The sequence below is a fragment of the Ranitomeya imitator genome, chromosome 1, assembly GCF_032444005.1.
Source record: "Ranitomeya imitator isolate aRanImi1 chromosome 1, aRanImi1.pri, whole genome shotgun sequence".
NCBI lineage: Eukaryota > Metazoa > Chordata > Amphibia > Anura > Dendrobatidae > Ranitomeya > Ranitomeya imitator.
Window position 1 is genome coordinate 280,232,569 of NC_091282.1, and position 14,473 is coordinate 280,247,041.

General features: G+C 45.1%; 1 protein-coding gene across 1 annotated transcript in view; it reads left to right on the plus strand.

Moving 5' to 3' along the window:
- Nucleotides 1–14,473, plus strand: part of ULK1 (unc-51 like autophagy activating kinase 1) — a 110,165-nt gene that overhangs the window by 77,768 nt on the left and 17,924 nt on the right. The window contains exons 14-19 of the mRNA XM_069756064.1: nucleotides 3,671–3,728; nucleotides 4,018–4,104; nucleotides 4,867–4,989; nucleotides 5,826–5,974; nucleotides 12,775–12,858; nucleotides 13,559–13,818. Of these exons, the coding sequence (XP_069612165.1) occupies nucleotides 3,671–3,728; nucleotides 4,018–4,104; nucleotides 4,867–4,989; nucleotides 5,826–5,974; nucleotides 12,775–12,858; nucleotides 13,559–13,818 (761 nt within the window). The remainder of the gene's footprint in view (nucleotides 1–3,670; nucleotides 3,729–4,017; nucleotides 4,105–4,866; nucleotides 4,990–5,825; nucleotides 5,975–12,774; nucleotides 12,859–13,558; nucleotides 13,819–14,473) is intronic.

A 14,473-nucleotide genomic window follows, 5' to 3' on the forward strand; every position in this document is an offset into this window, starting at 1 on the left:
AGAGATTCACCGGTCAGGGAGCTTCAAACAAGCCATAGAGACCCTGAAAGACAAGGCCTGCAAAACCTTCTATGCCATCCGAAGGACACTCTACCATCTGAAGCCACCAGTGAGGGTCTGGCTAAAAATCTTCGACTCCATCATCGCCCCAATCCTCCTGTATGGCAGCGAAGTCTGGGGTCCTCACACCTACCCAGACTGGTCAAAGTGAGATTCCAGTCCAACAGAAATATTCCACCTGGAATTCTGCAAGCACCTTCTCCAGGTCCATCGGAGCACCTCCAACAGTGCTTGTCGGGCCGAGCTGGGCAGATTCCCTCTACACCTAACCGTTCTAAAGAGGGCGCTGTCATTCCGGGCTCACCTGCATAGGAACAATCCAAGCTCCCATCACCATAAAGCCCTGATACATGTAGGTGAAACAGAAAAACCAGAACCCTCGGAACAACCCAGCCAAACCCAACCGGAGCAGAACACCAATCACAACAACCTGACAAAAGCCGGAATTAGGAAGATGGCAGACGAAGGCCAGGAGAGGTATGTCAGTGACTGGAAGAATGATATCATCAGCTCACAGAAACTGACCATGTACCGGAGCCTACAGAGAGACTACAGACTGGCCCCATATCTGGAGAAACTCCCGGACCCCAGAGACCGCCAGATCCTGAGCCGATATAGACTCAGCGCCCACAGTCTGGCCATCGAATGTGGCCGACATAGGCAGAGCTACAAGCCCAGGGAGGAAAGACTGTGCCAACACTGTGATCAGGAGGCCATAGAGGACGAAACCCACTTCCTGCTACACTGCTCCAAATACTCAGCAGTGAGGGACACTCACTTCAGGAGACTCTCACATCTCTTCCCGGACTTCATCACCATGAAGGAGGAAGAGAAAACATATATCCTGCTGGGAGAAGAAGAGAGAGCAGTGGAGATAGCAGTGCGGTATGTGAGCGAATGTCATAGACTGCGAGAAAGAGAACTATGATGCCATGGACTATAGCCCCCAACCTGGACCTGCCCCATCCACCTCCCCTATGCCATGGACTATAGCCCCCAACCTGGATCTGCCCCATCCACCTCCCCTATAACATGGACTATAGCCCCCACAATGGATCTGCCCCCATCCACCTCCCCTATACCATGGACTATAGCCCCAACAATGGATCTGCCCCCATCCACCTTCCCTACAGCTCCTACCCAACATCCCCACAGTCCCTATCCCTATTGCCTTTATACACTTGCTTTGGCAAAACTGATGTGTATTTGGTCCTGCCAATAAAGCTTCTTTGAATCTTGAATCTATATATATATATATATATATCACTAGAAGAGGAAAGGAAAATTAACAATATCACTGAGAGAGATAAGACAGCCAAACTTGCAATGCCATGTCCAGACGACACAAATGCACAGGATGCAGCAGGCCCCAAGATAAAAGCAGGGTGTCATTCACACCATTATGTGAGATGCACATCTATCCGTATAGCAGCCTATTACTGACGCCCCTACTATTACATAATAGTGTGAATGACACCCTACGCAGACATGTGTGCAATTGGAATACTAGGCAGCCGCCCCACGGATGTTTGGTGGGTCAGTAAGTGGCATCTTTTCAGCTTTTTGCACCTGTGCTGCCCCTGCTTTTATCTTGGGGGACCTGCTGCCTCCTGTTTCTGTGTGGACGTGGCATGGCAAGTATGGCTGTTTTATCTCTCTCAGTGATATTAAGGAAACATATAAATAAGAAAACTAAAATAATGTGGTTGCATGAGTGTATGTATTTGGGATGTGGTTGTGTTCACATTTAAACTCACGTTAAATAATAGTTGGTAACCCCTCAGCTCCTCGTGCCTGCCATTGACGCTTAAATTAATTTTCGATTAAAGATCCCATTATCAGGAGCATCTTAAGCAAGTATTCCAGTTAAATACTGGCTCAGTTTCTGCCCAAACCATTTTATGGGAAGCTCATAAGGTCGTGATGAGAGTTTGTCGTATAGCTGAAGGGTCTAGGATAAAGAAAACTTCTAACCAACTTCATTCCACCCTCACTACTCAGCTTAAATACTAGTCAAATCCCCATCTACTGAGACCATGAGGAAACTGATCGCCATCAGAGATACGTCCAAAGACCTATCTATGCGTAAGATTGAGAAGTTGCTTCAATACACTAAACAGAAGTATTCCGAAAAAGGCACGCTCTCGACTTGCCAGACAACTTCAAGAACGATCTGTGGCCTCAGCCGCTCAAGACCTTAAAGGGAACGTGTCACAAGGTTTGACAGATATGAGATGTGGCCACCACCTTTCAGGCTTGATATACAGCATTCTATAATGCTGTGTATCTGACCCGACCTGAAAGACAAGAAAAACGGCTTTTATTATCTCACCTGCGGATGGTCTGGTCCAAGGGGTATCACTGGCCTTGGTCCGGAGCCTCCCTTCTTGTTTACCATGAACTTGGTTTGGTCAACCCCTTAGGATACCTACTCCGCTTCTGGGGCCAATGCAGTTTGCTAGAGATTTTTGGTTTACCTGTAAGAGACATCTTTCATGTACTTGCCCTTATTACCAAATAGCCTAGTCCTAAACAGTTAATATATTGGATTATATTAAAACTAATTTTCCCATTACCAATTATGAATTCTTTCAATACTTGCAGATCAAATACTTAGCAAAATCCCTCTTTGGCTCCCCTAAAGTTTCTTCTCCATCTGAGTTTGAAAGGCTTTGCAAGAGAGGCCTGTCCACTGAGTAGTTGATGTCTGACATTTATAGGTTAATTAATTCTCCTCAGTGGTACTCATTTATCAAACACTCCTATATGACTAGATGGGAGAGCTTCTTGGAATATACAGCCAAGACTTCGAAATGCGCCTTGTATAGCAAAGATCAATACACGATTCTTATGTTTTGATAAGATGAATCCTCAAATTCTGGATGTCTCCTGGTCATGTACTACATTAACTCCATTCTTGGAAATAGTCAAATTCCTGATTCAGGTAGTGTTATCTACGGAGGTCTTCTTAGGCCCATTGGTCTACCAACTCAACATCTCTCTCAGAAGGTTGGGAAAACTCGTCTAAATTGCTCTTGCGGTTACTTACGACTGCTCGGTGTTTGATAGCTTCTTGCTAGAAGCAAATTCTTCTTCCCTCCCGCCAAGAATATCTCAGATAAGCTTGCGATACTCCTCACATGGAACTTGTAACTGCCATTTGAATGCAAGGGACAACTCATTCGGGACAATCTGGTCTCAACACAACATGTAGCTTCCTCTTCTCACTCCCCGGCAGTGGCGCATACGTAGGTGCTGGCCCAAAGAGCGTTCTGCCATTGGCTATCTTGTGCATGGCTAGCTTCAGGTGAAAAGTTCATTAGTCTTACATTTGATGCCAGCATCATTATATACTTTTGTATTGATGAATATTTCATCATTTTAGTACATTTATTAATTAGAAAAGAAAACATAAAAAATGAATGTGACTTTTCAAATGTGTGTTTTTTGCAATGATGGGTAAGAATCTAGCATGCAGGTAAGAATGGAGATATTGTGCTCTATCTTTCATGTCTGTTTCATTGAACAAAAACCTGTTGGATTCTAATGGTAAGGTTATAATCGGCTTTATTATAGCTTTAGGCTTAATCAGTTGTTTTCTATGTTCTAGGAGATCTCGCAGAAGCTGCCACAAGCAAGCCCATTCATGATACCTTAATGTATAGTGGGTAAGTAAAGTCCGGTTACTAACATGTCACCTAACCGGACAATCTGACCCCTGAATTCTCACGCCTACACTAGCTGAGCAGAGAGATCATTTTATATTTTTACTGAATATTACCACATTGTGAGTGATCCGACTGTTCTGGGTCACAGTGCAATATCCATTTCTATTGAGACAATTATTTGAAAATGTACAAGGCTTTATTGGGCCAATTACAGATATCCGGCTCATGGACGTAGTAATATTGATTCATACTTTTGAAGGTCTTCATCCTTATCTCCGTTTCTTATCAGTTCTCTGTTGACATCAGCGGGTCTCGAGAGCCGAGCGCGAACACCCTCCCCAACGCTTCCATATAGCTGCTCCCCCAGTCCATCTCGGTAAGAACTAATCAAAAAATCTTTTCACTCATAAAATCATAGATAAAAGGGTCTTTTTTTAGGTTTCATTTTGCACTAAAGACTTATTTTCCTTTCATGGGTAAGGTAAAGGATTCTCGAGCAGATTTCTGTAAGACTCAAGCTGCTGTTAAAGGGACTCTGTCAGTAGGATCAACCCTCCTAAGCTGTCTACATGGACATGGAGGTCATAGAAAGTGGAATAAATTTATACCTTCATATATGTGATCCGATTATTCCAGAGAAATCCGTGTTTTACTTATTATGTAAATGAGTTGTTAAGATCTATGGGCGGACACTTATCGGCATGAGAATCTGCCTCCAGAGCTTATTTTGAATAAAAGGTGACATTACCAGGGCGAGACATGTAGATCAGGAGAGCAGACTGTCAGCAGTTACATGTCTCACTCTGGTAATGCCACCCTTTTATATAAAATAATATCTGGGGGCAGATTCTCTGAGAGTTCTATGTCCGGCCCATAGATCTGAACAGCTCATTTACATATTAAGAAAAACATGGATTTCTCTGAAGTAAGCCATTCGAATCGTAGATATCAAGGTAGCATTATATTCAGCTGTCTCTGAGCGACCTGCCCATATAGACAGCATAGGAGGGATGATCCTACTGACAGATTCCCTTTAAAATGAATCACCCAGTCAATATCTGTATTAAAGTGAATGTATCACTTCCGTATGTATTGGCACAGCTTTAATTCTAGAACGTCTTGTATTCTTTTGTTTAAGGCTGTCTCAGGCATCACCTAGTAGATATGGTCAGTCTGTGCCCATTCCTGTCCCGTCTCAAATTGACAATTATCGGAGGATTGAGCAGAATTTGCAGTCGCCCAATCAGTACCCGCCACAGAGGTTTGTATGCGATATAAGAACGCCTTGCATTTTTCTGTAGGCTTCTGTCTACGTTTGTCCTATTAGAGATGGGGCAGGTTAGATAACCGCTAATGGTAATATTATCAAAAAAAGGTCTAATGTGACTTCTGTGATACGACCACAATCTAAATTAGTAACTAACAATCATATACAAATAGTCATGATAACTTCTGTGTAACAAGTAGCCGGTTGTCCCCTGACCTGTGCTGCACTGAATAAAATAATAATAAACCTGCTCCTAACAGAATGAAACAAATGTGAGCAGATCCAAGCTGCAGTGACGGCAATGTTAACGTAGAAAAAGTGCCGTCACACACTGTTCGTCAGGATACATGCAAACATTGACTGTGATCTAGGAACAGCATTTACTGCTGTGTAAACTAGATTTACAAAATTGATTTACTTAACGCACAAATTAGTCAATTTGTGTGTGCTCACCAGCCACGACAGGAAGTATCTGAGCAGAGATGCGCCTTGTCATGGCTGGTGGGCACATATGAATTGGGCAGCTTGTAGAAATATAGTTTTATATACCAGTAATGCGATTCATAATTAATCTGTTCAATGTTTGCACATATATCGGCTGTCAGTAGTGCAGGTTATTAGTATCTTTCTTGTGATGGGCATCTACGGGGTCTAATAGCTGTGATTACCATAGTGGCCGGACTGCAATGTGTGCCAGATTGATTGTGCGCACAGTATGTATGTATCTATGCATGTGGAGGTGTTCCTGGTTGGGCATATTAAAAGGTACCGTGAGCTCTTGTATTACATTTCTTCAGAGCAATGAACATGTTTTGTATGTGATCTTTCAGACCTGGCATGGTGCGGAAGTCCAGCAGTGCCAGCCCCCTTCATTTCATGAGAGCAGGAACCTCGCCTCCTTTTCCTGTAGAAGCCGCCACCGCACCAACAAGGAGGCTGTCTTTCGGAGGAGCCAAGCCATACATTCCCTCTCCACAAGGTACGCTGGATTGTTAATTTAAATAGATTTTTATTAACAATATAAAAAAAAAGGAGAACAACAGAATGCCATTTACATTGCATTATATCAGATACACATTTTCTTACTTTAATAAACCCCAACATTACCCCAACTACCCCCCTCCCCCATAAGACAGCTCAGTCTCAATCTCCACCCCACCGAGGCATTATCTGCCTCTTGTAATTTATCCTCTTCCAGGTCTTAGGAAACACGACGCCTATACTCCTCAATCCAAATCAAGCCAAGGAGACCATATTTTATTAAAGAGTTCTATTTTCCCCCTTTTACTGTACACCCCCTTTTCCAATTTTAGACCATGTTGAACATATTGGAGAAATTCCCTTCTCACAGGTGGTTCCGCGTTTATCCAGTTTCGTGCTATTACTTTCCTGGCCATGTAGAGTAGCCTAGCAATTGCAATCTTCCAAGTATTGTCAACTCCAATTTCTTCCACATATCCCAGCACACATACTATCGGGTCTCTAACAACTCTGCACTTATACGCTGCTTCAACTCGGCTCAAAACCACCACCCAAAAGGCAGCCAGTCTCGGACACGTCCACATCATGTGATATATTCCTGCCTTCTCACTCGCACACCTCGGACACCCAGAATTGGCACGCAATCCCGCTTTGTATAACACTTCCGGAGATTTATATACCCTATGCAAAATGTATAGCTGCGAGAGCCTATATGGTTCACTCAAGGATAGTCGCGGAACCCACTCCATCACCGATTCCCAGGTTTCATTTTCCATCGGCCCCACTTCTCTCTCCCACTTAGCTCTCGCCTTTATAGGGAAATCTAGCAGAAATGTGTGCATAAGGTCCTTATACAGAGTGGAAATAACTCCCCTTGTAGTACCCTCACCACACACATACTCCAACACTATATCATCTTGAACCCTAATATCAGCCTTCTTATTCTGAGCTCTAAAGGCATGTCTCATCTGCGCATACTGATATTCCCCTGTGGATCGCAAACCAAATTCTTCCTGCAATTGGGAAAAGGACTTCAGCTCCTGCTGCTGGATTATCTGGTGAACAAAGCAAATTCCCTTATTCTGCCATTCCATCAATCCTCCCAGGGCCTCAAAATCCTTTAAGTTGTGGTTAGACCATATCGGTGTGAATTTAGTCAACCCTGTAACCCCACGAATCTGCCTTAATCTATTCCATAATTTACGAATCAGGAACAGGGTTGGGTATATTTTCCCCAGCGCGCCCAATGAGCCATCCTCCAAACACCTGGCCATCGGTCGTCGGTCCGTCACCTCTTCCAATATCTGTTGTACTGCACTGGATGACGCCCCTCGCGCCCAGCCCTTCAAATGCTGGCTCTGGGCCGCAAGGAAGTATATTTCCGGGTTGGGCAAAGCCAAACCACCATCTTCCTTGGGTCGTTGAAGCGTCTCCAAGCTAATACGTGGATATTGTCTACCCCATATCAAACTTCTAAAGAGGGCATTAATCTGCCTGAACTTCCCCCGAGGGATCCAAATTGGTGCGTTATGCAGAACATAAAGAATTTTGGGCATAAGGACCATTTTAATAAGGTTTACCCTACCGACGACCGATAGATGTAGCTTATTCCAGGCGTCTACCTTTGCCTTGAGTACCCCCATAACAGGAGTCAAATTTCTTTGCAGAAACTCCGCCACCGGCACCGAAATCCATATTCCAAGATATTTAAATTGGGAAACCACCTTCAGCCTCTCATCCCCAACATCCTCACTCACATTCTCTCCTACGTCATCCACTCTAAAAAGAACCGTCTTATCCCAATTAATTGTTAGTCCCGACACAGTACCAAATCTCTCAACAATTTCAACGGCCCCTCTTAGTGAATTGTCTGGATCCTCCAGGAACAGCAAAACATCATCCGCATATAACGCTATTTTTTCCTCTACTTTGCCATACCTAAACCCAGGGACCCCATCCGACTGCCGAATCTTAGCAGCAAGAGGTTCTACAGCCAACGCGAACAGGAGGGGTGAAAGCGGGCATCCCTGCCTAGTACCCCTAGCCAGCCCTATAGGACGAGATAGCTCCCCATTTACTCTAATTCTGGCGGATGGTAATGAGTACAACAGCTGTATCCAGGCCACAAACTGCAGGCCAAACCCCATACATTCCAGCACCTGCCAGAGGTACCCCCATTCGACGCTGTCAAACGCCTTGTGTGCATCTAGCGATACAATCACTCTTCGACCACAGTTATCAGACTCTACCTGCAAATTTACATATAACCTCCGCAAATTGATCGCCGTTGATCTATCCGGCATAAAGCCAGATTGGTCCGAATGCACCAGACTCGCAATAACACTAGAGAGGCGGAGAGCCAACACCTTGGCCAGAAGCTTGACATCAATTGTTAGTAAAGAAATTGGGCGGTACGACTCCGGTTTCCCCAAGTCCTTATCCTCCTTTGGAATGACCACTATTATGGCCTCTCTCATAGAGGCTGGCAAGCGCCCACAAGACCTAGCTTCCTCCAATACCATTTTTAATCTAGGAATCAACACTTCTGCCAACCCTTTATAGATCTCAGCGGGTAACCCATCGACCCCAGGCGCCTTCCCATTGGCCATAGACATCAATGCCCGACTCAATTCCTCCTCAGTGATAGGGGCCTCAAGGCTCTCCCTATCTGCCTCACTCAGTCTCGGCAAATCCAGACCTTCCAAGAAAGTCAGTGCATCCTCGACCGATTCACCAACCCGAGAGGAATACAAATCTGCATAGAAGTCCGCAAAGGCTCTCAAAATTTCAGGTGTTTCCGTTATTTTACCTCCACTAGCAGAATCCAAAGAGTGTATATATGAAGAACCTCTCTGAGCAGCAGCCACTACCGACAGCATATGTCCCACTGTTTCTCCCTCCTGATAGAACAATACCCTTTGGAAATCTCGTTTCCTCTCAGCTTTGCCTAGCAGAATTTTTTCCAAATGATTTTGTGCGTTTTTCATTCTTCTCTCTGCCTCAGGGGTTCCCATTGTGGCCATCCCATCCTCTGCTTCCTTCAACTCCTCAACTGCCGCTTTTTCTACCTCTCTCGTCCTCCGCTTACACCTACTAATGTCCCTAAACAGTAGTCCCCTCAGGTACGCCTTCATTGCATCCCAAATTGTAAGAGCGTCGGCGCTTCCATCATTTAAGAGAAAGAATTCCGCCACCTCCCGTCCTATACTTTCCAACTCAATACTCTGTAACCAATTAGGATGAATCTTCCATTCTCTCCCACTTAGCGAGCGAGCCCCCTCCAATCTAACCTCTACTTCAATTGGACTATGGTCCGACAAGGCCCTTGGCAGATATCTCACCTCCCCAACCAATGTGTCCAAAATCCTGTTACCCAGAGCCATATCAATCCTAGAGAGTGTGGCATGTGCCGGTGAATAACATGAGTACCCTCTCTCCCCCACATGTCTAACCCTCCACAGATCAATCAAACCTATCTCCTGTATATAGGTGCCAAATGTTGTTATGTGTCCCTCCGACCTATTCTGAGTATTTTTATTTTTATCCCAATATTCATCACAGATGTTATTTAGATCTCCGATAATTATTAACGGTGTCGGTCCCCATTTTTCCACTCGCTCCATTACTTCTCTAATCTTCCTGCTAGAGTAGGGAGGCGGAATATACATCGCGGCAACACACAGCATCACTCCATACAGTATACACCGTAATAGTACATACTGTCCCTCCACGTCCACATATACCTTCACCTCCTCATACTGAACTCCCGCTGGAACCAAGATTGAGACTCCTCTTGCATACGTGGAGAAGGTAGAATGATATCCCCTCTGGATCCATCGTCTATTCAAAACATCCACTTTTTCCCTTACCAAATGCGTCTCCAGCAAGCATATCATTGAGGCCCTTTGGTCTCTTGCATATTGCAAACACGCAGCACGTCTAGATTTCTCCCCTAGGCCTCTCACATTCCAGCACAAAATCTTAAAACGGGTCCCCATCACTTGGCTCATCTTCACTATAAGTATCGTCAATTTTGAGCTCAGGCTGTCTAACTACCCTCCCCAACCCCCCCCCCCCCCCCCCGCCCACCCAACTCCCCCTCCCACCCTTCCCCCCTCACATCTAACCATTCCACCTCTTTCCAAGAGTGGGGCATCATCGCCCATAGCGAACACTCCGTTTGGCATTACCTTCCCAACCCTCCTCCCACCACTGTACATAACAGGATTTCAGACATTTTGAAAAATAACGTTCTCAAAACATTTTAACTTAGAATTATTTGCACACACAAGAAGTCTGCATAAACTTAAAATATGTCGCAAACCCTTCCTCCCCCTTTCCCAGCAGCCATTACACCATCCCTTTCCCTTCTTCCCCCCCCAAACCCCTTGGCTTGTCAATCACATGACTCTTTTCCAACTGACAGATAAGTAAACAACTTCAGACTCTTCCCACAGTTTCAGTCTCCTTTTCCTTTAAGCTTTTTAGCATTAATATCGATCCACTGGGTAGCGTCCTCCGGCTTCTGGAAAAAATGAATTTTATCAAACGCCACCACCCTCAGTCTTGCTGGGAACATCATGGAATACTGCACACCCAATTCCCTCAGCCGTCTCTTGATACCCGTGAACATCATCCGTTGTTTCTGCACCAGAGTAGAATAGTCTGGGTATATAGCAATCTTTTGACCTTCAACTGTCAGATCCGTCATGTCTCTGGCCTTCCTCAGGATAATGTCTCTGTCTCTATAGTTTAGAATTTTGGCGAGCATGGTACGGGGATTCGCTCCAGGGACAGGTGGTTTCGGCGGGACCCTATGCGCTCTTTCTACCGCGAACACTTTTGTTAGCGCCATATCTCCAAATGTCTCTAACAGCCATTTTTCAATATATTCCGTTGGATTCCTCCCTTCAGCTTTTTCAGGGATGCCCACTATGCGAATATTATTTCTTCTGGACCTGTTCTCAAGGTCCTCATTTTTCGCAGCCAATTCAGCTATTGCTTGAGTGAACTTTTTCTCTGCTTTTTGCAGCTGCACTATATGGTCTTCTGCAGTGCTCACTCTCTCCTCTACCTCCCCCACACGTTTGTCAATCTTCTGCATGGCTGCGTTTATCTGGGCTGTGTCCCCCTTAACCTCCTGTATCTGTATGGTCAGAGATTGTTTACATGAAGAGACTAGCGCAAAAACGTCTCTTAGGGTAGGCTCAGCTTCTGGCGCCATTTCCTCGGGTCCCCCTTCTGCCACCGCCATTTTACTCTCCTTTCTCCCCTGTTGTACCTCATGTTCTCCTGCTGGGCTCTCCTCCTCCTCTTCGGTATCAGCTCCGGCTCCCTCCTCTGCGGCCTCCGCTCTCGCAAACTGCTGGAGCTTTGCCGCTACCTCCATGCGCTTTCTGCATGCGGCGTTCTCCTTGTCTGCCTTTTCCCTCAAGTCGGCGCCATCTTGGATTGCGCCTGCATCCCCGGCTCCCGCGTCCTTCTGCCGTCTCCTGGTCATGTTCGTCGGTTCCAGCGCTACCGAACAGCACCGCCGGCCTCTCCAAGTCTCCCCGCAGCCAGTAAGCCCCCGCAGGGACCAAACAGCAGCGGCTCTGCAGGATTTTACAATATACAGCGGCGGGAGCTCACAGCTTCACGTCCGCTCACATGGACTCTCAGGCCACGCCCCCCAAGGTACGCTGGATTGTTACACTGGTAATTGCCTGTATACCCATCTGTAGGTGGTTTACGTTTGATGCCTGACGGACCTAAACACCATGATAGCCATTGATTTACCATTAAAAATAGCACAAATGCTGATTTCTCAGTCAATGTAACAGAATCCGTGCCGGAAGCTACCAACTGAGAGTAAAAGGCATGAACTTCACGTTGGCATAAGTTGTATATAGTGTACCAATGTTTATCACTGGACCTCCACAACTATTTTCATGTTTGTTTGATTTTTTTTCCACTCTTCCATATGTTATTTTCCCATTTTTATGTGTTTTGCGTTCATAACAAAGCAGCTTAAACTGCTGATAAAGGAACATCAAAATTAAAAGATAAAATTAAAAGTTGTGTAACTAGTTTTATTGACCATGATAAAGGGAATATGTCGCAAGGTTTTTGCTGCCCGATGTAATAGCAGCTTGATATAGGGGCAGAGACACTGATTGTAGTGATTTGTTACTTTCTGGGCTGCTTGCTGCAGTTTTGATAAAATCCCCGTTATATGTGCTGCAGATCTGCCAGTTCTCTGAATTCTGAGCTCTGTATAACCCCGCCCGCACCACTGATTGACAGCTGCCAATTTATGACAGGGCCATGGTTACACAGATGTCATGAATATGGAGGACTATATGCTAAGTAGTCCTCAAGTAATAATCTCCTGCTGATAAAACTGTGTTTTAATCAAAACAACACCAAGCAGCCTAGTATGTTACACATTGCTGGAGTCTGGTTTCTGCCTCTACATTATGCTACTCTTAGATTAGGCTCTTTAAAGGGCACAGAATCCTCCCATCCTTCATGTTTTCCCTCTATCTCTGCCCTCCTCTCTTCCTGTAAAGTCATTAAATCAAGAGCGAGGCACAGATAAGTACAAAACACGTAGGTGGGAAGGTGCTTGGTCATGTCAGGGTGCGCCGAGCCCATGTGCTTGGTTTGACCGGTCATTCTGTACATACAGGCCCCCTTTAAATACACGGTGCACACAAAACATTGTATTGAAAACTCTTGAAAACCGTGATATATTTATTTCATACTTAAAATCTTTGTTGTTTTTCACAACAATTTTGCCTCCTTTATGTGTCGCAGTGGGCACTATTCCAGAGAAGCCAGTAGCAGACATCAGCAGAAGCCCTGGAGGAGCAGAACCTAGAAACAGGAGCCCTGATTATGGTGGGTACGGCCTGCCAAATAGAAGCCAGAGTCCCTGTAGTCAATTAATTGGTGGGGTGCCACAAGTTGGACCCTTGATATAGTAATGGCCATCAATGCCTTTGAAACAGAAAATCTGTTCTAATACCTTATTGCTTATAGAGCTGAGACTATCTTACAATGGATCAGGGTAGGTAGGAGCGATCAGCACTGCCAAGGGGACAGAGATTTGTGCTTCTACGACCATAACTAGGTTACACAGTACTAATATCCTCACAGGGTGCACACAACACACTCCTGAAATGAGGACACATGGTTTTGGTGTATGTAGTAAACATGAGAGCCATTGTGAGTCCCTCACATAGTGGTCAGCGCTCGGTGGTGTGTTTAGGGTAGGAGCTGCTCGAGGTCTAGCGAAGTGGAGCTGACTTGGGAACGTCAAGATTGTACATGTGAAATGCAATCATGAGAGAAGCGGAGGAGAATCTAGGCGGCACTTGACCAAAAGTATGCAAATCATATACATAGATTTGTTTTTATCAAATATCACCAGAATCAGGCTGTGAATGGTATTTCTAATTGAACTAGTGGTGGAGAGTCATTAAGTAGTTTTATAAAGATCAAGGTCCAGATTTGCCAAATCTTGGTGCGTACTCTCCATGTGAAACATAGTAGTTGTTTCACCACATGGTTGAATCATCTATTTTTATGTGTTTTCCAGGTATTCCAATGGCTGCACAGAATTGTAGAATGGGATCCCGTCTTAACAGCGCCCCAAACCTGTCTGACCTACAACCAAGCAAGCAAAAGATAAAGAAACAGCTATCGGATCCTGTTATACCTAGGGATGTCTTTATAAAGCCAAGTTCTCCACAGCAGATCCACGGCCTTCAGTCCACTCGACCTCTCAGATCCTCCCCCAAGTTATCTGAGTTTATGCATAGGAGCCCCCTTCCAACTATACTGGGTTCACCCACAAAGGTAAGGAACCATTAGCCCATCAAGGAGTAACCAAAAGTATTTGACTTCTATGTTTAACGGGAATCTGTCACCAGATTTTTGCTACCCCATATGAGAGCTGCACAATGTATGGGCAGAGACACTGATTCCAGCGGTGTCATAAATCTCTGTAGTATGTGCTGCAGATCTAGCAGTTCTCGGAATGCTGAGCTGTGTATAACCCCATCCCCAACCCAATCCCTATGGGATTTAGCCAAGTACAGTGCACGACTATTTCCAGCAGACCCATAGACAATGAAAGGGGCAGTGGTGCTCATAAGCGGCCACCTATTCATTCCAGTGAGGCATTCCTGACCCTTGTTCTTAGAATCGGTGCGGATCCCAGTAGTTGGATCCACATCTATCTTCCAGTTTTCAGAAAAACTAGGTTGGTCCTAGAAAGTAGGAAATAGTATGGAGGCAAGCTATTGAGCCCTAAACATATGTACATGATCTGCTGAAAAGGGTTTTTCTGGTGCTGCTCCTCTCCCACACCGGGAGCTGATCAGCACCAAAGCTGTAAGACATATCCTACCATTGAACCTGATTGTAGGTCTGATGATTCTCGCACATGTGTCTCCTCTTTATACCATGCGTGTCACGAAGTAAGTGTGTAGTGCGAATGATTCACTTTGTT